Consider the following 23,718-nt stretch of genomic DNA (forward strand, 5'->3'; position numbering starts at 1 on the left):
TTGCGTCGTAGGTTTCTTTTACACTCAAAAAAGAGAATACAAGTGGATAAAGTTACGAGAGTTACAAGAAAATATACATCAATCATCTATTTTTAAAATGCATGGTTCTAGTATTTTTAAAAACGGTAAGCCTAAACGTTTTTGTCAAAATCCGAGAAAAACGAGCTGTGTGCAAAAGAGCATGACATCCTGCTTTCTGTCGGCAAAACATACAGCGTGCAACTTGAAGCCTGATCACATTTCAAAGGAAATGGGAATTAATCTTTGTCAGTGTTTACATCACACCATATTGGATTCGCAAAATAACACCATGTTGAACTTCGCCACACTGATTTAAGCAAAGCGAATTTTTTGTTGTTTTTCAGTTCTGTTCAAGTTCACCCATCTGCTTGCAAATGATTTTGATTTGTGCATTACGTTGCTTTTCTCACTGCTTTTGTTTGCCACTACTTCGTTCAATTACTGATGATCATGTTTTCCACCAATCCGTTTCGTCTTGTTGCATAATGAAACGACAAACGTCAATTTTCAGTTTTCGGACTGTCGCCTGATTGTCGAAAAATATAATCGGCAAGCGCTGAACCAGTTGTCAGCTCTTGTCGTATTAAAACGTATGTTACGGGTTGAGTAACGTCAAAAATCGTTTCCCATTACCTGAAAAACAGGCTTAGAATCACTTCCAACCCAATCTGCGCTGTTTGTGCAAAACTGCACAAAAAACGAAAATATTGTGTTATCACTCTTGTAGACTGACATTTGCTAATACTTACCGCCAACTGTTCGATATCCTTGGCCTGAATTTGCCGCAAAAGATTAAATAATAAAACCAAACTCATTAAGGTGGAAAGGGTAAAAAATTTGGCACATTCACGCTTGGTTGTTTTGCTGTGAAACCTCCATTGCGTGTCCATTACGTAAAGTGTAATCTGTTAAGGTTAATTATTGATTAATGATGATCTGTATAAAAGCATCGATCCAATAAATGATCAGCTGCAGACAGTACACCCTCTATCATACTATAAGGTCTCCTGTTACTCTCAACAAACTGGAGTGCCGTTGCATGGATAAACTAGTCAACAAGGCATGAACCGAAATTTGTTTTGAGCAGTTTATTTCTTCAAATATAGGAGACTGAATATACATGTATATTGCAGAAACGTTTTAAATAGGAGCCTGACAATTTAAATTCTTTGCTTCCTTCACAGTCTGCGGCAGCCTAGTGTTCTTAGTTTCGGGAATAAGTAGATAGGATAGCGCTGAGACGAAAAGCACCACTGCCATTCCAATAGATGGTGCTAAAGTGTTGCCTGATTCCCCTGCAAAATATTGCAAAACTTTTAGGGTCTATCTTGACAGTAGTGACTAGTGGTCATTAAATCGAAGTACATTTAAGTGAAATGCATATAATACTGAGAGGGTGTTGCCAATGAAACTGGGCGATCTATAGCAGTGCTCTTCCGGTGTGCACCAAAATATGCATGGGGTGCACCAGTACGAAAGGGTATACAAGGGTGCATCACAAACTTTTAATGAACCATTAATATTTGACCTTCAGGATATTAGAAAATAGGTGTAGATTTCAATTGATGTATAAATGAACCTTTTATTTTTTTTTTAATGTTGATGTCTAACACTTTCAGTCCGGTCGACATATATCTACTTCAAAAGACGCTTTGCGCACAGTGCAGATTGACGTTAATTTACGTCAAAAGTTTTTGATCAAAAATGTTTACGTCAACAGTTTTGATTTTAAGTAAACAGGGTGCATGAGTTCGTCACAACAACTCTAAGGGTTCACCAGACCACAAAGGGTTGAAGAGCACTGACCTATAGGCTTAAATTGTTAAATACGAACAAGAACAAACCAACGTATACGACGAATGGTGCTATGATGCTTCCCATTCTAGCCGAGGCATTGCATAGTCCAAGAACTGAAGACCTGATGGTTGTGGGAAAGAGTTCACCGTTGTACGGATACAAAATATTGAAAGCTACGCCAACTGTGAATTTGGCGAACAAGTTTGCAACCATTGAAGCCGTTCCATTCCCTGCATTAAAGGTTTTAAAAATTGCGTGAAAACGTTATGATGGATCTTTTTGTAGAATGCTCTTATTTATATAGTGTGTTCAAAATGTTTTTTCTGTAACAGGCGAGTCAAAACTGTTATAATCTCAATGAACAATTCGCGTTGAGTTTTTCCGTGGACAACATTGTACATCATTTCTCTTAATCACATGAAATGCAACACTCACATTTTGCTAAAAATGGGGCTGCACACAGCGATATGCTGGTCATGAACATACAACTCATGAAACTTTTTCTTCTTCCAAAATAAGAGTTCCCAAAGTAATAAACTAGCGAAGATAAAATCTCAGCAATGGAACCGTAGAAGATGTTGAGGTGCCGATTTCCACTCAGTGAATTGTTGTTTAGTGCGGTGACGTAATATGTCATTGACGCAATAAACCTAAAAAATACAAGTTTTACATGGCATGTTTAAATTGTTACCTAAATACATCCAATTGAACACATGTAGAATTTAAAGCCTTTTTGTAAACCTAAACGAATGTAATTAAAGTTACCATGACAACGCTACCATGACCAGCCTTCCAAGCAAACGTTTTTCTTGAACAAGTTGTTTGCATGTTGTCAAATACGAAGCGTGAGAGGTTTGAGAGTCAATTGGTTTAACAAGAGAGAGATTGATTTCCTCAAAGCCGTTGTATTTTGCAATCTTCCTTAGAATTTGTTTTGCTTTCTCGGTTCGTCCTTTTGCCATAAGCCACGTAGGCGTTTCATCTATAAGCCTACGGAACGAATAGTCTTGACTAGTGTTCAATGCAAAGCCACAACCCCACAAAAATGTGCTTATTATTGAATCAGAGAAAAGGAATATTTTTTCCTACATATAAATGAAAAAATAAAACTGCTAATTTTTGACTCCATTTAGTGCAAAGACATTTCAGACTAAATGTAGAAACCTTTTCGTTGGCAGTTGTTTCCTAAGCAAGAGTTACGTTGTTAAAACCATGCAAAAAACTGATGAGTAACATTTGCTCTGTCCAGTTTAAAAGTTCAGAGGTTTGACATTTTTTTAAGATCATAAAAAAAAAATCCGCATACCAAAAATACGGGATATAAGGAATACCCATAAGCCCTCCGAATACCAGAAACCACCTCCAGCTTGTAAATAGAAATGAACACAAAGCAAAGAGTACGTAGCCCAAACCAAATCCCAGCGCGGCGAAAAAGTATACAAGACCGCGTTTTTCGATGCTGACAGTCTCCATGCCTGCAACAATTAAGGTGAAACTTTGCATGATTTTATAGATGAAAACGCGTTGCACAAGCGGCGTGTCAATAATATACGGGATCGCTTGGTGCACAATAGCGCCATTTAGCGAACTTAAATATTGTTTGGTACACTTCTATATGGCTCGGTGCACTTTGATATCGCTTACTGCACCTTCATATCACTTGTTGCATATTTATATCGCTTGATGCACTTTTATATCGCCTGGTGCACTTTAATTTTGCTTGATGCATCTTTATATCGGTTAGTGCATATATATATATCGTTCAGTTCATATTTATATTGCCTGGTGCACTTTAATAACGCTTGATGAATGTTTATATCGATTGTACACATTTTTGTCACTACTAGGTGCATCCTTATATCGCTAGGTGCATCCGTATGTCGCTAGGTGCATCCTTATATCGCTAGGTGCACCCTTATGTCGCTTAGTGCACCCGTATATGGTCTGGTACACATTTATATTGCTATTTTGGGTGAGTTTGGTGCCCCTTAACGTCGCTTGGGGCACTCTAACATCACTTAGAACATCTTTTTATCGCTTGGTGCAACTTTATCAAGTGATATAAAGATGCAACAGGTGAGCACCAAGCGGTATGAAAATACACCAAGCGATACAAAGGTGCACCAAGCGTTGATGATAAAGCACGAATCAATCCCGTACATTTTAGACGTACCCAGTAAAAAAATCACAAAGCATAAGTTATAACGTACCTTACCATTATCAAGGCTATTAAGACCAACTAGTAAATTTTACATTGGAAAACCGACAAGTAATTTTCAAACAGAAAACATCTGGTTTATGTTTTTGATTCGAACAATTTAACGACAAAATTTTGCAACTTGCATTACTCAACACGTTACTGCTCACCTATTATAGTGGCAATTTCATAATTAGGCAATGAAAATAAGCCAGAGATACCCACACATATTCCATACAAATAGAAATTGGATGTCAAACTGATAACGATTGAAAAAACAAATTGCCCCACAAAGAACAAAAGAAATCCTATTCGTCTCCCAAATCTGAAAAATATTGAAACATCTTTAAAAATAGTTTATGTTTTCGGATGGAGCTAAACTACAGAGAAAAAAGGAAAACTTTATCTTTATAATCGTAAATTAAATAAACAATACACGGAAATAGTGTTTAAAACCATGTAGACTTGTAGACGTGAATTTTATTGTTGGGATTTAATTGTAGTAAATCTTTTCTTATTGATGAAATCTCCTTTCAAGTAAAGCAACTGCGACGATTCAGAGTCATTACAATCAGATCAAGTAAACTCAGTGTGAAGACCACCAAATCTGTCGCTGTGTTTTATTAGTGTTTTTGTTTTCAGACACGAATGATGCTTATAAAGCGAAATGCATTTGTTTTCGAAAAAACAAATAAAACACAGCGACAGATTTAATGGTGTTCACACTGAATGTTTTAGGATTTAATTGGAAAGAAATTTAGTGCGAAACAAATCGTGTGTAATCGGTTTATTTTCGGTTGTGCCTATCGTCGGACGTGGTTCTTAACCGTTTTAATGCCAGATCCAGGTTTTAAACCCCATATAGGGTGTTAAGTAGTCTAACCGCATGTATTTGTTGAATTAAAAAGTTACTTAGTCAGACATCCCACCTGTCAGCAATAAATCCAGCAACGAAGCACCCAACCACTTTCCCAATCATGTACATTGATGTTATGGTCGGCTTCCACCAAGCTTTGTCACAAACCATCTCAAACTGTTTAACACAGTAAAGAGTTCTTCTATAAGTCTATAATCTTTCTATAAGGACAATTAATTTTAACAATACCAAAATACCTAATTGTAAAACAGACAATGAATTTCGGTTTAGGTTAAAAAACGGTCGGACGGCGCTGTAATAGTTTAGTGGGTCTACGTTTAATATCTGATCGTAAAATGTTTCTTTCAATTGTTTCCTTTACCAATTTCCGAAAACGCTTGTAGATTGCTTTATAGCAGACTGAAAGAGTTTTAAATAGCCTCTGACTTCCCACGTACGATACTGGACAGAAACTGGATATGCTATTGACAAATAATGGAAAGACAGGTCGCATACCGTCCATCTATTGTTGTGTTGCCGTTTGAAAAGACGAACCAGGTAGCGTACCAACTTTTACCCAGCATAGCTGATGTTTAACCAAGAAAAACTCCTAAAATATCTCGTTTGTGGCGCGTTAAAACTCTGTTTCATTCTGAACATACACGCAAGTACGTTAAAGACCAGGTGAGCATCTTTACACCCACATACTTCAGCAACGTCACTTATACACAGTTGTTTTGTACCTTGACAGTCAACTAGCGCGTTTCATAATTAAATTTTTTATGGTGAAATCGGCCTTCCACGTTAACAAAGGTAAAGCGAACAAAACGGCAATTTTAGTGATGGATCAAAACCGTGAACAGCATGGCTTAAACTGACGATCACTATTTGCCTGTAAACATTCAAGGAATGGCATTGCCGTGAGTGCGTTAACAACTTCCTTCGGCACACCCCGCTGTTGGTATCTCCCTGCGCGTGCCTGTCCTACTTTTGTATTAGCATGTTTATATCGATTTCCAGAAACTGATGATGCCTTATAGTCGAAATATGGGTTGTTTATATGAACTGACTAATTTTGTTTAAGGATTTTATCGTTTGCTGTTTCAAAGATGAAGTGTGGTACCTGTGTAGCGGCAGTTTCAACATTTTCCTCAAAATCGAATGATGTACAAGGTTGCTTCGAGCTGGTTTCATTTTTATCTGTCAAATAGTTTCGTCAAAAAAAAAATAGTATCTTCCAATCAAAATTGATAATACATATTCGAGTAGCAGAAAAAAATCAATATAATACATTCATTATTTTAATTGAATAATAATAGTGGCTTAGATAAAATATCCAAACTTTTTACACAAATATCCTGCACTAAAACTTCCATCGAAGTCAAACGTTTGTACACGATAAAAAACGTGAAATGCCACACTCTAAATCAGTGGTTCTTAACCTTTTTGGTGTGGTTTCCCACTAAAGTAAATCACCAAGTTCAAATTTCCCCCTCTGTTATTTTTATAATGATGTTTTGTGCCCAACATTAAGAAAACAAATATTCTTTAATCGAAATAATTGTAGCGAAGCGATTTGGTAAAGGTATACTGCAATCTTATTGAGTTTGAATAGTTATTTCATGAGAAAGTAAAATCGTGTGGAATTTTGAAACATCTCATATGCTTGCGTTAGTCATTTATTGCATCACAATCAACAGATCAAATGCATTTATTCGCGAACAATAACAAAGTTATTGATACTTTTAGTAATTTCTGTGACGTAACAAACGATTTTTGAATTTTTATGCGCCCTGTAAAACTAGGTGATCTTAATCTTACATGTTGTTGCGGAAAATATTGTATTGAATTAATTTTCAACGGTTAATTTCAACCCACGGGCCCGAGTTTGGTGACTTCTGACTCACATAATTTCCCTCCAAAAACATTGAATTTCCCACTAGTGGGAAATTTCCCACCGGTTAAGAACCACTGCTCTAAATGCATATGTCACAAAAAATAATTTTCCCTCTTATATGTTACCTTTGGTTGCTGTAACATTATTATGAATCCAACAAGTTGCCAACGATTTATTTGACGGAATCGAAACGTTTCGTTGCAATAAACCTTCTCTTGAAATCTGAAAAAGTAAGGTTAATCTATTAGAACTATAGCAAATCCATTTATAATGTTAATTATGGCGCACACGTTGTAATTTGTTAAACAGGCTTGATTTCATTCGGCTTTAAATTCTGTGTCCCTTTTTTACATAACATTACCATACTAAGTATCTAGTTGCTGGACTTCAGCTAATATCCATCAGTGCTATAAAACTGCGCGTTTAGTTATAGTCTGTAGTAGTACGTTTTGTAGGCTTTTATATAAAGGGCTGTTCATCAAACTTTCAGGCTTAAACGAACTACTCAAAAACGATTTGGGTTCGCGTCAGGCATCGGGCTTGTACTTTCGGGCTCGATCCGGCTTCGGGCTCCAATTTTGGGGCCTCTTACAACTCTGATATATTATGAGGACGTTTCAGCAATTACACCTAATTCAATTGCAGCCGCGTGTGAGCACACAAGACTTTTTGTACATAGGGATTCCTGGTAGTACTTACATTTGTGGAAGTTGTAGTTGCACAGTGAAACGGCGGGGTGTAGTGGGTGACCAGAAACTGAAGCCCACTGAAAGCGTTCGGAACAGCACTAAGCAACAACAATAGACATAGTCGCTTCTCGTATCTTCCAAACAGTCTTTTTTCGCCATCATTGTCCATTACTAATATTTGACCGAAGCTAGTTTTTTACACTTTGTTTCAAACACTGGAGAAAGAAACCATGAAATGAGAAATGCTGTTTTAATAATAAGCCCTGATTTCTAAATAAGGAAAAGACTGCGATGATTCAATGTCAGATATTATTAAATGCAGAAAATACTACAATATAACCCTCAGTCTGTCCCTGTATGTACTGTAAAACGAACTAGGTTCGCTGTGATAAGCGCTAAAATTACTGAACAAGCGTTTCGTCCACCAGGTTGCATATTTAACAAAATTTAACGTTCGACCGGTGTGATGCTAAACAAAATACTAGATGTTTGGTCAAGAACTTGCAATTTTGCTGACGATTTGCCCACCAGAACGGTAGGGCAATGAAGTGTTCTTAAAAAACATGCCTATCGTGTTGTCAAGTCCAAATGCTGTAATAAATTTTAATTACTACGAGTTGCAATAAATTTTAATTACTGAACATTTCCCTTGCAACATGATCAATTTCCCCATAGTTCTTGCAACATTAGTATTTCCATTTCTACATTCTTAATTTCAAAATTTTTCTTGCAACATTATTAATTACCCTTTCTACATTATTAATTTTCAAATTTGGCACATTATTAATTTCCATGCATCGTGATACTTCCTATGCACGTTTTCGTAAATATTACAATTCGCTGGTAACTAAACAGCAAAGGAAATGCTTGTAATTAAAGACTTTGTTAATTATTATTCTGATCCGCAGGGGCATACAATAGTGATTCACAGAATATTCGATTCGCAACAAATTATTTGACCGAAACCGAATCTTTGTAAAAAAAAATGGCCGGTTAAGCAAAATAAAAACCGAAAATTTTGTACAACACTACTAGACTAATTTCAATTAAAGCACTAATTTTAAGCTTAAATCGACTGTCTTTCCTGTTTTATAAAGAAAACACAATCTTTCAAACTACTCCATCGCGTCAACTGTTACGATTTTCAAAACATTATCGTATTGCCCATTCTAGACAAAAAGTCAGCAACTTATTATTGGCTGGCAACCATGGCCGAGGTAACCTTAACACCCAAAGAACTAAAATATAATTAACACAAACTACTCTGATCTAGTAACACCACTGTTGTCCTAGTAGAAAAACTAATATTATTTTTTTCAAAGGCATATATAGCGTACGACTTCGCATGACGTGATAAATGTTTTGGTTGATTCAGACGAATTTCTGTTCGGCTTTGGTTCGGAGCAAATTGCGTCGATTCAATGCAACACTAATTATTGCAATACAAGCCCAAATCCGTCGTTAGAATGAAGCAAAGCAATTATGGGCTGGAAACATTTACCAATGCTTTAGATTAGAAGTGTGCCAAATTATCTACATTCAATTCCAACATTATCAGCGTTCCTTAGTTTAAGGTGTTTTACATTTTATACAGTAACACGTCTGTTATCAATTTACGCAACTGTGTTTACAAAATGTGGCCAAACAAGTGTCGCGTATCCATGCACGAATTTAACCATAGAACTTTTATTGTTTTGTGCGAAATAACACAAAACTTAACCTCGTTTTAGTGGTTTAGAACAACTTTTCTCAACTATTTAAATATCTGAGAGCTAAAAAAACTACTTGCTTGTTCTTTGCACATTTTGTCTGAAAAAAAATCAAAATGCAAATCCAAAGTTTCTTTTACTCACATCAGTTATTATTTTGTTTTAAGTTAAAAACTTGCGAAGATATGCAGCTCTGCAATGGATTGCACAACTATTTCCAACCACTTGTTGGAACATAACAGGAAACCAGGAACATGTAACAGTGTGGGAAAAACGACATTGAATGTGTACTCCCAATAAACGACATTGAATGTGAAAACCGCATTGACTTCCAATAGTTACTGCTTCATGATAACACATGTAAAAGTAAAGTTACACCACTCAATACCATGTCGCAAAAGCAACATATAAATCCCATCGGAACGAAAAGTCATGCTTGCACAGTTAAAATTTTCCACTACTTAATTCTTAGCCAAACCAAACTTTGGTTACCAAAGTGCCAAAATAATAGTGTTAAAGCACGTGACCGCTACACAATCTACAAAAACGAAATAGTGTGACAAACCAGAGTTGTTGAAAAACACTAGTTTAGAGTAAATCAAAATATATTGCAACAGCGTTTCCTATAAATTGTTGTGCCAACCATCTAATGACAAACATGACAACGGAATAACCATGACTAGCGCGTAGTTACTAAAGAACAATCACTAGTTGCTAATTCTGACAATCCTTGTAACACTTACATTTGTGCAAGTTGTAAATGCACAGCGAGATGACCAGGTGTAGTACGCGACAAGAAACTCAAGTCCAATGAAAGAGTGTAAAACAGCACTGAGAAACAACAACAAACAAAGTCGCTTTTCATATCTTCCAAACGCCAGCTTTTGTCCCTTAGCGATATTTACTTGACCGGGGCTACTTTCTAAACTTTGTTTTATACAATGAACAGGGAAACTAAACTTTTGGCAATAACTTTTTGAAATTAACAAGAGACTGCGACGATCCAGGGTCATTACCTAATGAATGCAGTAAGTACAACAATATAACTGTTAATTTATTGCTGGTGTGTGTATTTGTACAAAATAAATGCGTTAGAATAAACATACTATAATATTCTGATCAGGGGCGGCTCGTGCGAGGGGGCTGCGGAGCTGCAGCACCCCCAGTATTTTTACTTGACATTCCTATTCCAAGTTGTTATACAAAACAATCTTTACAGATAGTTTTTATGTTTGATCAGTGTATACTAAGAATAACTTTTATGGCATTAATCTAATCGACATTTTATCAAAATTAATAAAAAAATTGTATTATTTAAAAAAAAAAAAAATAATAAGTTATCTATGGCGGAGCTGCAGCTCCAGTTTCGTGACGTTTCATGACGTTTTCAGTTGTGCGCATGCGCACTTGGAAAAGCTACATGCCGGGCGAAATAGGCGAGAGGGGGCTGTGGCTCGCGCAGCCCCTCGCGTGACGTAGCGCTAGTTGTGTTGTCTGCTTCGCGTCAGTGAGCTCCAAAGCCAAACCCGTGTACTGTGTTTTTAAGTTCGACAGTGAGTGCAGTTAAATAATTATTTTGCTATCATTAAATTTATTGTTTGACTGTTAGTGGTGACTTTTTAAGATGACTGTAAGTGGGTTTCAGTTTTTACAGTTATCATTAAAATAAATAAGTGTATCTAACACCTTTAAAAGTCACAATTAACCTTTATAATAAATAACTGAATTAAAAAGATTTATGAAAGTATGGGACAAAACATCTGTTACTCCAATGTCATGCAGGAATAAGCAACAACAAGAAATACTCAGTTTTAGTTCCTAATGCTACCAAAGAAAAGTTATATTTGTGACAGTGGAGTTCAATGCCTTACTGAAATTCAGGCAATATCAAATGCAGAACAAACAACTGCAAGTAACAGGAATTTTGAAATGAAGACAAAAAAAGAGTGAAGACAATTTAAAGTGTGGATTTCTTAACACACCATGTGGACAGTATTTGCAACCAAGTACAATCATGTGCATTGATATAATGGACATGTACTGTTTGTCTAAACAGTAGCTGCTAAATTGCTTCACAGGAAGTGTTTCTTAAGAATGAACATTCTACAGACAAGATAGTAGTGACGCCAAGCACATCCTATTGTTGACAAAGAAAAGCTAGTTACTCAAATGAAAATGTTTCTGTAAATCTGATGTTCATGATTACTTTGAAAATAATTAATCCAGAGATGATGTTTTGACAAGTTAAATTACTAGGATGAAAAATCCTTTTTGCTGTTTCCATGATTCCTTCTAAGGCAAAACAGTTCTTTTTAACAGTGAAAAAGATGCCAATTTTTTCTGAGGAACACCAATATTTCCAAAAGACTTGCACTTGCAGTGCTAGTACTAAATAGAAAAACAGTTTCTTAGTTATCATTTGGGATTAAGGAAGAAGCTATCAATTATCATGTCCCAACTATAACTTCATGATTCATTTTGGTTGGAAAAAGGAAGCACAAGATTTAATAATATGGTTTAAATTTAAGTGAGAGTGTTGTAAATTTTAAAGCTTGAAGGCGTTTTGCACTTAAAAAAGGAATTATAAGCTATTTGCCAGCAAGCAGCAATTATAGCAGTTAAGAAACCAAAATACAATTAATAGTCTGTACACAAAAATTCAAGAAAGATGTTTAAATGAACAAGTTCTGAAACCAATGTAATGTGGTTATTAAATTTGTTAGTTATGATACCAATAAAAAGCTGTATGTCTAGTTTTTTTGTGTGACAATAATCTGTAAAGTGTCATAGAATATGTTGAAAACGCTGACTGTGACTAAATTTACTTAAATGAAACATGACAATTTTTGTTGTCGAACTGAAATACTTCGACCTTTTCGACTCATTTATATGTATTTTTTCTATTGTTCTGTTGTGTTTTACCGTATTTACAACCGCTTCGTTTCGAAGCTGTGCCACGTGTGCTTTTGTTTTTCACATTACTGAACGTTATTATGTTTGGCCCGTCGCTGTGCGAGTAAACAAAATACACAAATGATGCCGTCTGCTGTTTACACTCGTGTACATTATTGCGTAACAAAAATTACGTCACAATGGAGTTGCTAATTAAGATTTGTATTACTTGTTTTTATACACTAAACAAATGGCCAGAAAACTAGAAATGTAGCTTTTCAATATATTGCCAACTTATATATGTTCAGTAAAGGCTAAAATTTGTGGGGGCAGCACCCCCACAAATTTTATGCACGAGCCGCCACTGATTCTGATACATAACCAACGGGATAAAACCATGCAACACCATGTGCCTCGGGACAAAGCGCAACAAAAAAGGGTGTATTTTGCACTTCACTAATATACTGATGCTGACAAATTGTATACTAACGAATCATCACTGAAAAACGACACTATCTTCACGGTATATATCTCTATTGGGGTTGCCACGTTAATCGGAAACAAATGGACTTCCCAATGACTCCATGATTTATAACCAAAACAAAGGACTTTTCATCTACAACAAGTAGGGTATTGCACTGTCTCGCGCATACTTGGTGGTAAACGATATGCAAGGCAATAAAATGGTTTTTTTCGCAGCCGTTGATTATTTAAACTCTAAAACTTGAGTTAAATTATCACGCTAAACCAATAAAACTACGCACCAGAAAGGTGCCGCCGCATGGCTCGCCAACTTTTTCATCGCTTGTTTTCGGTTTGTGGTACCTAAAACACAGACTAGAAATACAAATACATCTGAGCAAAAAGCCCGAAGCCATTATTTGCACATGAAACATCACAATTCCTTTCGGTCAGCCATTCCTTTCGTCCTTGCTAGGTTAAATAAAACAAAACCAACAGAGGATAGAACTTAATGCAACCCAGAACTAAATAAAGATCAAGTATCAATACCACTCTATTTTAACGGTCGTTCCAATGCCTCGGGTATACCCGTTTGTAACCAATCAGCTTGCGGCGCCTAATTTTTATCAGCGCCTAATTGCTTTTATCTGAACTTCGCGGCGCCCTTTTTCACTGTTTTGCGGCACCAAGTTACAGCCCTTCTGTTGGTTTTATTTCACCTGACCATGAAAAAGAAACTGCCGAAACGTTGTTGTGTTTTACACGCAAATAATGGCTTTACTATTTTTGCCCTGGATATTTGAAACCGTACATTGTGTACACAAATATATCTGCTTTCTAAGCACTTTTCAAATCATCTGTCCCAAACCACTGTTACACACCATCTTGTTTGCACGCTAAGCTACTAATTTGACATGACAAGTCAACTGGTACGCGATCTTAGATACTCCGCAATGCTACATCAAATGAATTGCAAATTTGTAGAAGTAACAACTTCCTGGACCTGGCGGGCGCTGCTCTGAACGTCCAAACGACGATAAGACATCTATTTTACCTTTTTCGTTTGTGCTCTAGTGTCACCGTTTTTGTGGTTTTATCTGCATTCTAAGTGGTCTGCAACTTTAGTGACTCGAATAAGTTTTTTTGGTGTCAAATGATGTTCATAACAACAGTACCCGTTTATCATGTTTAATAGTAGAATACAGCCACTAATTGAAGTTTAAAATCTAATATTTGAGGACAACATATGAGAAAATTACGACATAATTTATGCTGAAAAACTGTTTGCATAAAAACTGTCCTTCTAGTTAATTCATGTACATCCTAATTGGTTTCTAAGCATAACTTTGTATATTAATTGTTATTTGCTCACTGTTTCTGCTTAAAGTGTCGTATTACACTGCAAGCAATCGATGCTTTTCTGATGCCTATAGCACCACTTCCACGATATCATTAAATTCGTTTAGCAGTTTTCCGTTCCGCACTTTCGATGAACACGCAGCATCCTGTTACATACTAAGAAAATTGTAGTATAAATGCTGGAATCCACTGGTAGCCATTAACAGCAAAGAAAATGTGCGCTATTTACTGGTACAATAATACAGACGTAGCGATTTTCCTTCCTTTGTGTATACAATTTCTCTTACTGGCAATAATAAAAAAAAAATTTCGTAACGTAAAGTAAGTTTTGTGAAAAGCAACCGTTGTTAGTGTAATGTAGCAGTTTTCATCCAACCAATTAGCCGGGCATACTATTTTGTCGTTTTTGTTCTTCAAGTGTATCACCAACATTTTTCAAGTGTGTAACCAAAAAAGTAAAAATAAGTAAAATGGTGCTACTACTGTCACATGTTTTCGGTCTAGTTGGTGGGGAAATGCACATGTGTATAACAACACTATTTTGTTGATACTGGCTGCCAAATAAAGCGTCCGTAGTATTTATTTTGCAACATGAATTATGTGAAATTGTTTGCGCTTTCAAACAAAGCAGGATCGGACGCAGCACCATTAGCCAGTCTCTTGAACATAAATTGACAAAACTCATTTTGGTATTGTAACAGTGATCGTGGATGCCTATTCTAAGTGGCCAGAAGTAATCCCGATGCGTTCCACCACGGCGGCTGCAACCATAGACGAACTTCGCAACGTTTTCTCAAGGAACGGTATTCCTGAAAAAATAGTTTCAGACAACGGTCCTCAATTTATTTCACAGGAGTTCGAGACGTTCATGAAGATGAACGGTATCCGTCATTCGAAGACTGCACCTTATTCTCCAGCCACCAACGGCCAAGCGGAGAGATTTGTACAAACTGTGAAGAGAGGTTTACAATCTATGGCAAACGATCCTGGGAACCTAAAAAGCAAACTTTCAAGATTTTTGTTGTCCTATCGCAATGCTCCCCATGCATTGTTAGGGGAGTCCCCCGCCAAGCTGTTCCTCAAACGCAATTTGAGAACACGGCTAGATCTGGTTCAACCCGCGGGAGAGGAAAGGGTTGAGAAGTGTATAGAAAATCACATCGACAAGCACCACGGGCAGCCACCACGAACAAACAACGTCGGACCATTTATTCCCACAACATAAAGTTTCAAGTGTAAACGAGTAGATCGGTATTCCACTGTAACTGGCAGAAACCCCAGTGGAATGATTCTCTCATTTGAATAAGTTTTCAAAACAATGCTTGTTGGTTCAAGTGTAGAGCCTTTAAACAAATTTTTGTAATCAGTCTCGGACTTTATAGACAGTGCAGAACCAGTGTCTAACTCCATTACGACGGGTTTACCGTTAATTAAGGGTCGAACCACTATATTGTCATTTTCTGTTACACCAATGGAATTTAAACAACATTTTACAGGCACCTGTTGATCTTCGGAAGTAATGAAGTTAAAATTCTTCTTGCTTCGGTTTCTGCAAGTTGATGCAATGTGACCTATTCTGCCACACTTGTAACACGTAGCACTTTTGAAAAAGCAATTGAATTCTTCATGACCCAAGCGACCACATCGACCACACGCTCTTCGTCCTCTTGGATTCTCATTCCTACTAAACTTGTTAACGGCCATGTCATTATTTCTCATAATTTTTGTATCAGCATCGGCCTTTTCCAAAGTGTTAGCTATTACCACGGCTTGCGAAAAGTTCAAATTATTTTCGATTAACAATCGCCGTTGCATGGCCTCCGAGAGTATACCACAAACAAATCTTTGAGTTAATGCATCATCCAAAAAATCACCATATTGACAGTTTTCACTCAACTTTCTGATAACAGCCACATATTGATTGACTGATTCTCCAGGCATTTGATCCCGCTTTCCAAATTTAAAACGTTCAGAAATTTTTAAAGTGGTTGGGCAAAAATGATCCGTTAAAATTTTCACAATCTCCTTGTAAGTTTTAGATGGTGCAACCAAATCTTTTAGAAGACTGTACGTCTTAGCCCCAACAAAATTCAAAAGTGCCGGTACCTGTTTGTCATTAGGAATGTCGTTAATTTTAAAGAACTGTTCAATCCTTTCCACGTACGTTGGCCATGTTTCCATTTCAGCATTGAACTCTCCAACACTTCCCAAGTAGGACGATCCCATCCTCGTCGCCAGTGTAATGTATTTACCCTCAAGTCATCAGCGACACAACACGCATGCTTTGTGCAAATACTTGTAATGACCTCTAGGGCAAAGCACGCGCTTATAAACCGGTCGTTACGCTTAAGCGAACACACGTGGTGAAACAAGATACGCATGAATAAATACAAATATATAACAGGGCTACATATTGAAATTCTCTAGCAAAAAAAACCACACCCACATATATACACATGAGCTGAATGTACAGTATTACAGTTAAAACTCGTTGTAACTACGATGCACTGTGTCTTTTGAGTTGTTCCAAAGAAAAGGAAACCAGCTGCTTGAAGTTTCGCGTGTTTCTGAGTAGTTGCGCGTCTTCCTCTGTAAATTTTCAATCTGGCTTCTCAACTGTTTAATAAACAGAGTAGTGTTAGATGCATGAACTAACACAGGTAAATCGCTATTTAAACTTAGTCGCCAACACACTTTGTGCTCTAACAGTGAAAATGTAAAGAAATTTTATCTTCTTTACGAAAATGCAGAACGTGTTCCAATCAAAAACAAAGCTGCCAGGTTTGAGTAGCGGGCACGAGATTGGGGCCCGAATCCTATTTAAAAAAACAAAAGCCGAAGTCAGGCCCGAATCAAGCCTGTTTTTTAAACCCAAACCCGAATCCGACCCGAAAGGCCCAGTCCGACTCACAACTATTGGAGGAAATGCATAGTAATACAGGCGATTTACCAATCGGTATTGTCATAATCTGTCAAGCCAGTTTTGGAGTATGTGTATAGTGTTCCTGTGCTTGCAGTAATGGTGTAGCTGCAGCACGTTTCGGGATCATCCATTTGTGCCCTCAACTTTGTCGCGCTTTTTTACGTTCCTGACGTTTCGCTGCTATTTCCGGTTTGGTAAATATCTTATGAATGCAGTTAGTGCTGCAACGATTTTGCCCGACGACATCAACCCAACTCAACTCACACTACATGAGTATTACCAAAACATGATTAACTACCACTTCTATTTGGGCATCTTTTTCTTGTCTCACAGATTGTGGTACACTGACCATCTCCAATAGCTCTAATTGAAGTTGCTCTTTCTCTTCTTCCAGTTCTTCAGCTTTAAGCGAATCCTTCTGGTGTTGTTGGGAGAGCTCCTTGTACATTGTTTCCATCTGACCCAGGCGGTGGCGAAGAAACTTCTGCGCTTCTTCAGCCTCTGCCAATTTCTTAACATACCTCGCAAAAGTCGCAAACTGCTCCTCGATCTCGTTTTCCAGTATTTTCTTTGCATCTTCGACAACACCCTCTCTGCCGAACTTGTTGGTGTCATTGAACCAATCAATCGCAGCCTTTTTCTCCAGTTCGTGCTCTTCCTTCAACTCGTTGAAGTCGCCATTAAATTTTTCCATAGTCTGTTTGGAAATAAAAACCGCAGTTCTATTTACGAAAACTACGAAATTGGGTTAGCTTACGTTACATTTGTTAGACCTTTATATTATACTGCCTTTTAGTGCCACATGAGGCTGACCAATCAAAATTTAACACAGAGATTCATATGTAATGTTCTCATGAAAAAGTACTCAACAAAATGCGTTTACAAGTCAGAGTCGTTATTCACTGTTGCCGTGTTTACTAAGCGATTTTTGCCACATTGTTTGATACTAGCTGTGGTACCCGCTTCATGTTGGAGTTGTATTCCGACACAATCTTTTTGACCAGGTCCTTGAGCCAGTGGTCAGCAACAAGCTTTAAACAAATGCCGAAAAATTAGTTAATAAGAAAACGGTTTGCACACAGCCTTACATCAGATAAATCTTTGGAGCTGGGCATGTTTCCCGACAGAATATGGTCAGCACACTTTACAACAGGGGCGGGCAACATACGGCCCGCGGGCCTGACCTGGCCCGCGACGGGATTTTGAGCGGCCCGCAGACAGTTTCTGGTCTTACATGATAATGTGGCCCGCGGCCACAGTCTGCCGCAATCCCCCACTACTTGTTTACTACGTCAAAATATAGTTGTAACGGACAGTAACGCTACCCAATAGCAAAAAAAAAACTTTCCCGCCGTTGTTACCATTGCACGATACATCCATTGTTACGACATAACTGCCAACCTTGTGTGTGGCCTGCTTTCACGGTTTCGTTTGTTTCCACACGTGTAGCCTAGTTAGTGTTTCTGCAGTATCTAAGTCTGTGGTTTATGCATTAAATTTGCTGTGGCGAATAATTTTATGTTATAGTTAGATTGTTTGGACTGTATTGTAATTGTGACGTTCTTGATTGTATTTGGTTTAAGTGGTCAAAAATCCGCTTTGAATCACTGGATAAATACGCGATTAATGTATCGATTCAGGAATACGGCCCGCCAAGTACTTCATTTTCCTATATCAGGCCCGCCGACTGGAGAAGTTGCCCGCCCCTGCTTTACAATGTATTCGTAAAAAGTGCGCCCAGTCATGGGTTTTTTGTTTAGTTCCAGAGGTGCAACGTCAGTCTTCATTTGTTTGAAAAGATCCTTTGAGTGTTTTAGGAACTTATCATCAATTTCTGAGGTAAAACAAAGTGAAGTACAACACAGGTTGGACACAGCAGGTTGTTTTTGTAAGTAACTAAAGCTTTTTCAGCAAAAAATACAAGCCAATATCTGTGCGTTTCGACAATAACTGTTGTCACCAACAGGTGAACAAACCGAGGGGACGTAACTGAGTACCGCACACAAGAGAAAGAAGAGAGCGACGAGATGAAAAAGCAGTTGGGCATTGTCAAAAAACGAATTTAGAACAGGCGTTTCTCTGCATTTGCCCAGTAAAAAACGTATCTCAAAAATGCCGTTGGATCACACGTATCCAAAGGGGTAATCAAATAATCAAATATACATATATTAACGGTTTCCCTTTTCTGGAGAAACAGCAAAATTAACAAGCCTTTGTATTGTTACCTTTTATTTTAATTGGCTTAACCGAATCGCCTCTGTTTTCCAGCTTTTTACCCGGGGGAGGCATGGCAAATTCCGACACACTCTGGAAAATCTTATGCAGGTCGTTTAAATTGGATGAGACTTCACTGTTTCCCTTTGCTTCGAAAATTTCTCCGTCCAAATACGATTTACCGGCATCAATTCCGTAACCCATATCAGCATGAGGAAAATCTCTGATCACTATTAGCAAGTTCTGAAGACAAAATATCACGAGCAGATTATCTATTTTTGAAACAAAACAGGCTGTGGTTTAGTTTTTGAAGCCATTGTGCGTCAGGCCGTGCAGATTTGCTGAGTGCAACAAAACCGACCGTAATGTCTGGTGTTGAGATTCAAACACATAGAAGTAGCCTATCGAGACCTGGTCTTATAGGGGTGACACTGTAACGGCGAATCGCGGTAGATGACTGGAAACCTTACCCCAACTTCAAAGCACTAACTGTCAGCAATTTAACCCGACACTCAGCGGTTTGCGCGACGTGCCTCCATTTCCTGCGACGTCCGGCCATCTCCTGCGACTTATGTCGTTTTGTCCCCCGTCTGAGCTGTGGTACGCCTGGACAGCGCTGCCGTCTACACTCGGTAAATTAGAGTTACAAATAGTTTTTATCGTGTTAACCAATTTAGGGGCTAGGCCTGTCATGAATATCTGCTGTATGTTAGGTTGCGCGAAACATCTTAATACAACCCTGAAAAAAAATACGACAAAATGTGTATTTTGCACTAATCTAGCCTGATTATACAACTGTAATTGACGCATAGTTAAAGTTGCCATGACTACTAAAAATCTCTATTAATACTTAAGTGCTGAGCAGTGATTAAACCAATGTTGGGAGTCATATAAATTTTAAATGTCATAAATAAAATCGTTTTTAACCTACCTGAAGAACGGGCTTAGAATCACTCTCAACCCAGTTTGCACTTTTTGTCCAAAACTGCACAAGAAAATATGTTGCAATATTGCATTTTTCTCATTAACTGACACCGCGCTTGTGCTTACCGCCAATTGTTCAATATCGTTGGCCAGGATTTGCCTCAGGAGGTTGAACACCAAAACTGAGCTCATTAAGGTGGAACGGGTAAAAATCTGGGCACATTCATGTTTTGTTGTTTTGTTGTCAAACATCCCCTGAGTGTCCATTATGTAAAGCGCAATCTACAAAGGTAATAATATACAAATTTTGTAATCATGGTGTAAATATGTATCGTTTGTGGGTTTCAAAATCGTCTCCAAATTCTAAAAACAAGCAAACACTATTAATCTGTTCTGATAGCTACAGGTGTACCTAGTTTATGCATAATTAAATACTACGACCAGAAAGACATTTTTTGGCGAAGGGGCGAGACAAAATTTAGAGGTAGAGATATCTTTTACAATAAAAGCATATTTTTTGCTATAAACCTTTATCAAAACTTTAATTGTCACGTAATGTCTTACAGTTCCATCTTTCGTGGTTAAGTCGATAGGTTTGCTTGTTATCCAGATGCCCTCAGTGTTACGGTTCGGTCCGCCACGCCATTCGAATGCAGGTTCGAGTTTTTTGTCCAGGAACTTTTTTTCGATTTTATTCTGCATATTCTGTTTCAAAAGGAATAACTTTTTAAACCCTTTTTAACGATTTGACATCAACAAAAAATGCATAAAATGCTTTGCCTAGTTTTTCATTTTGAACATAGCATTACCGTAAAAAATTGCCTCATATGTAATGCATTCTAATGCTAAATGGCAGTTAATATAACAGATGTTTGCTAGAGTAGCAACGTAAAAAAGCCTAAATTAAAGCGTGTACCAAAAACTACGTGTAGTTACAGTGATGCAATACAACCCGACTCACTATTGGTTGGGTTGTAACCGTTTATTCGGCCCGGTTTGTTCAGACCTACAATCGTGACGACAGTATTGCAAAAAGTACATAAGTGGTAAAAATTTTAGACAACCTAAACCTCAGTACACCATTAATAGTTACACTTTGGAGTAGCACGTGTTAAAAGATGTACCTCTGTCAAATATCTCAGCAGCAAGTTAATGAGAAATGATTTCCCCTTTCGTTTGTCCCAACAAATGGATATAATTGCAGTTGGTTTATCCCAAGAGTTTTCCAAAACACTTTTAAGAGCATGGTGATCCAAAGTTAAGGCTCCACTTCCGCCTTTCGTCAAGATTTGAATAGGCTCTTTATTAATAAAATGCGGTAAAATGTTTATTTTGTTTAGTTTTTGGTTCAGGTGTGGGTTAAGACTTGTCTCTCTCCGTGAAAGAAAACACAAAGACACATCTACGCTTAATTGCTTTTATCTTAAACTTCGTTGCCCCCTTTCTTGACTGTTGTGCGGCACCAAGTTAAATCCCTTCCACTGTTTATATTTCACCTAACGCTGAGAAAAGACACTGTCGAAACGTTGTTATGCTTTACACGCAAATACTTGCTTTAAATTTTGCCCTGGATATTGAAAACCGTACATTGTGTACACAGATATATCTGCTTTCTAATTAACTTACTATTCAAATCAGCTGGCACAAACCACTTCTACACACCATATTGTTGACACGCTAAGTCATTGGTATTTAACATAACAAGTCAACTGGTACACGGTCTTAGATGCTCCGCAATGCTACATGACATGAATTGTAAATTTGTAGAAGAAACAACTTTCTGGACCTGGCGGGGCTGCTTTTAACGTCCAAGCGACGGTTCTACGGGCAATGTGTTGGCTGCAATCGTCTTGATAAGACGTCTATTTTACCTTTTTTCTTTGCGCTCTAATGTAACCTTTTTGTAGTTTTTTTTCTGCATTCTACGTGGTCCGCACTTTTAGTGACTCGGATAAGTTTTTTTTGGTGTGAGATGATGCCTGTAACAGCAGAACTTCTTATCACGTTTAACAGTAGAATACAGCGACTGATTTAAGTTTAAACTCTACCATTTTCAGGGACGATATACAAGAAAATTACGGCATAATTTATGCTGAAAAACTGTATGCATAAAAATGTCTTTCTTGTTAATTAATGTACATATTGTACGTTTGACTCCATCCTAATTGGTTTCTAGGCATAATTTCGCATAATAATTGTTATTTGCTCACTGTTTCTGCTTAAAGTGTCGTATTACACTGCAAGCAATAGATGCCTTTCTAATCCCTATAGCACCACTTCCTCGATCTCATTAAATTCTTATTCTCACACTTTCGACTAACTAGCATCCTGATACATCTACTAAGAAAATTGTATTATAATGCTGGAATCCACTGGTAGCGATTAACAGCAAAGAAAATGTGCGCTATTTACTGGTACATTAATACAGACGCATTTCTTTTGTTTTTGGATACAATTTCACTGACTGGCGACGATCAATTTTTTTTTCAGTAACGCAAAGTATGAAAAGCAACCGTTGTTATTGCAATGTGACAGTTTTTTTTTATTTTGTCGTGTTTGTTCTTTAAGTGTATCACCAAAAATTTTGAAGTGTGTAACGAAAATTAAAAAGGTGCAACTACTGTCACATGTTTTAGGTCTAGTTGGTAAGGAAATGCGATTGTACATAACAACACTATTTTCCTCATACTGGCTGCCAAATAAAGCCTCCATAGTATTACTTTTGCAACAAAATATTTGTTAATGTTTTTGCGCTTTTAAACAAAGCAGTGCCTCAAAAAATGCAGTGCAACTTTAAAGAGTTTTATACACAGTACCATAGGCCGATCTCTTGATAAAATGCCAAAACTCATTTTGGTATTGTAACAGTGGCTACACATTGAAAATCTCTAGCAAAGCAAGCATACGAACAAATATACATACAGAAGCTGAAAAAATAGGTAATACCCCAAAAACTATACATTAAAACTTTACATTTCGTTGTAACTACGATGCACTGTGTCTTTTGAGTTGTTCCAAAGAAAAGGAAACCAGCTGCTTGAAGTTTCGCGTGTCTCTGAATAGTTGCGAGTCTTCCTCTGCAAATTCTGTATTTCCCTTTTTAACTGTTCAATAAACAGAGTATAGTGTGAACTAACCGGTAAATTGATATTTTAACTCAGTCATCAACACAGTTTGTGCTCTAATGGTGAAAACGTAAAGTAATCTTATCTTCGTTACAAAAATGCTAAATGTGCCCTAAGCAAACACAAAACTGTCAGGTTTCTTATGCGTCGTAAGGGGGGCAGAATTTCGGAAAATCCGAACCTTAATCCGAGCCTGAACCCGAGCCCGAGCCCGAGCTCGAGCCCGGCAAAAATTCCGGCCCGACTTTCAGCTATCGGAGAAAACACATTTAAAGCAGACGATTCAACAAATCGCTTATCATCTGCGCAGTTTTTGGGTCAGCTATGCACTGATAAATACAACAGTGGTTGTTAAAATGTCTAAATTACGACGTATTTTCCATAAAAGCTCTCTGGCGCTGTCGTTTCTGATCAATCTAATTTTCGACATGAGCATGCTACATGAGTACAAATATTTAGTTACCACTTCTATTTGGGCATTTTTTTCTTGTCTCACTGCATTTGGTACATTGGCCGTCTGCAAAAGCTCTAGTTGAAGTTGCTCCTTCTCTTCTTCCAGTTCTTCAGCTTTAAGCGAATCCTTCTGGTGTTGTTCGGATAGCTCCTTGTACATTGTTTCCATCTGACCCAGGCGATGGCGAAGAAACTTCTGC

The 23,718-nt window shown here is 37.5% G+C and overlaps 3 protein-coding genes across 7 annotated transcripts; all 3 read right to left on the reverse strand.

The window, feature by feature from the left end:
• Positions 1-1,094: 1,094 nt before the first annotated feature.
• Positions 1,095-7,683, reverse strand: LOC145215095 (organic cation transporter protein-like). The gene is made up of 10 exons (XM_080083748.1): positions 7,468-7,683; positions 6,894-6,990; positions 5,995-6,071; positions 4,945-5,048; positions 4,186-4,340; positions 3,125-3,293; positions 2,584-2,808; positions 2,254-2,468; positions 1,866-2,048; positions 1,095-1,316 (listed from the first exon to the last, which is right to left on the reverse strand). Exons 1-10 carry the CDS (start codon positions 7,624-7,626, stop codon positions 1,162-1,164), a joined length of 1,539 nt encoding a protein of 512 aa, XP_079939874.1. The 5' UTR covers positions 7,627-7,683; the 3' UTR covers positions 1,095-1,161.
• A 7,390-nt stretch (positions 7,684-15,073) lies between these two features.
• LOC145214062 (uncharacterized) lies at positions 15,074-16,365 on the reverse strand. The gene is made up of 2 exons (XM_080082498.1): positions 15,380-16,365; positions 15,074-15,222 (listed from the first exon to the last, which is right to left on the reverse strand). The coding sequence occupies exons 1-2, from the start codon at positions 16,103-16,105 to the stop codon at positions 15,190-15,192; spliced, it is 759 nt and encodes a 252-aa protein (XP_079938624.1). The 5' UTR covers positions 16,106-16,365; the 3' UTR covers positions 15,074-15,189.
• Positions 16,278-22,013, reverse strand: LOC145214063 (atlastin-2-like). 5 transcript variants are annotated; one of them, XM_080082501.1, is made up of 7 exons: positions 21,567-22,013; positions 21,065-21,240; positions 20,505-20,645; positions 20,067-20,222; positions 19,948-20,001; positions 19,028-19,259; positions 17,507-18,636 (listed from the first exon to the last, which is right to left on the reverse strand). In XM_080082501.1, the coding sequence occupies exons 3-7, from the start codon at positions 20,640-20,642 to the stop codon at positions 18,464-18,466; spliced, it is 753 nt and encodes a 250-aa protein (XP_079938627.1). In that variant the 5' UTR covers positions 20,643-20,645; positions 21,065-21,240; positions 21,567-22,013; the 3' UTR covers positions 17,507-18,463. The 5 variants fall into 5 exon arrangements, with proteins under 5 accessions (XP_079938629.1, XP_079938628.1, XP_079938630.1 ...); XM_080082504.1 differs by lacking the exon at positions 17,507-18,636 and adding an exon at positions 17,426-17,499 and having other exon boundaries at positions 21,065-22,012; XM_080082500.1 differs by having other exon boundaries at positions 21,065-22,013.
• Positions 22,014-23,718: the final 1,705 nt, after the last annotated feature.

The sequence above is a fragment of the Phallusia mammillata genome, chromosome 2 (genome assembly GCF_965637545.1).
Source record: "Phallusia mammillata chromosome 2, kaPhaMamm4.hap1.1, whole genome shotgun sequence".
NCBI classification, from domain to species: domain Eukaryota; kingdom Metazoa; phylum Chordata; class Ascidiacea; order Phlebobranchia; family Ascidiidae; genus Phallusia; species Phallusia mammillata.

Bases quoted from the DNA above. Each gene is read 5' to 3' on its own strand.
- LOC145215095 (XM_080083748.1), bottom strand. From the start codon at position 7,626: ATGGACAATGATGGCGAAAAAAGACTGTTTGGAAGATACGAGAAGCGA. The intron at 2,809-3,124 runs GTATGCGGATTT...TTCGTTCCGTAG, and splicing joins CCTTATATCCCGTATTTTTG to GCTTATAGATGAAACGCCTA. The intron at 1,317-1,865 runs GTTTGTTCTTGT...AATATTTTGCAG, and splicing joins ACCATTCGTCGTATACGTTG to GGGAATCAGGCAACACTTTA.
- LOC145214062 (XM_080082498.1), bottom strand. From the start codon at position 16,105: ATGGGATCGTCCTACTTGGGAAGTGTTGGAGAGTTCAATGCTGAAATG. The intron at 15,223-15,379 runs GTGCCTGTAAAA...ATTTGTTTAAAG, and splicing joins TTACTTCCGAAGATCAACAG to GCTCTACACTTGAACCAACA.
- LOC145214063 (XM_080082501.1), bottom strand. From the start codon at position 20,642: ATGCAGAATAAAATCGAAAAAAAGTTCCTGGACAAAAAACTCGAACCT. The intron at 20,223-20,504 runs GTAAGACATTAC...TTACCTTTGTAG, and splicing joins TAACCACGAAAGATGGAACT to ATTGCGCTTTACATAATGGA. The intron at 18,637-19,027 runs GTAACAATACAA...GTTTTACCTCAG, and splicing joins TAAGCCAATTAAAATAAAAG to AAATTGATGATAAGTTCCTA.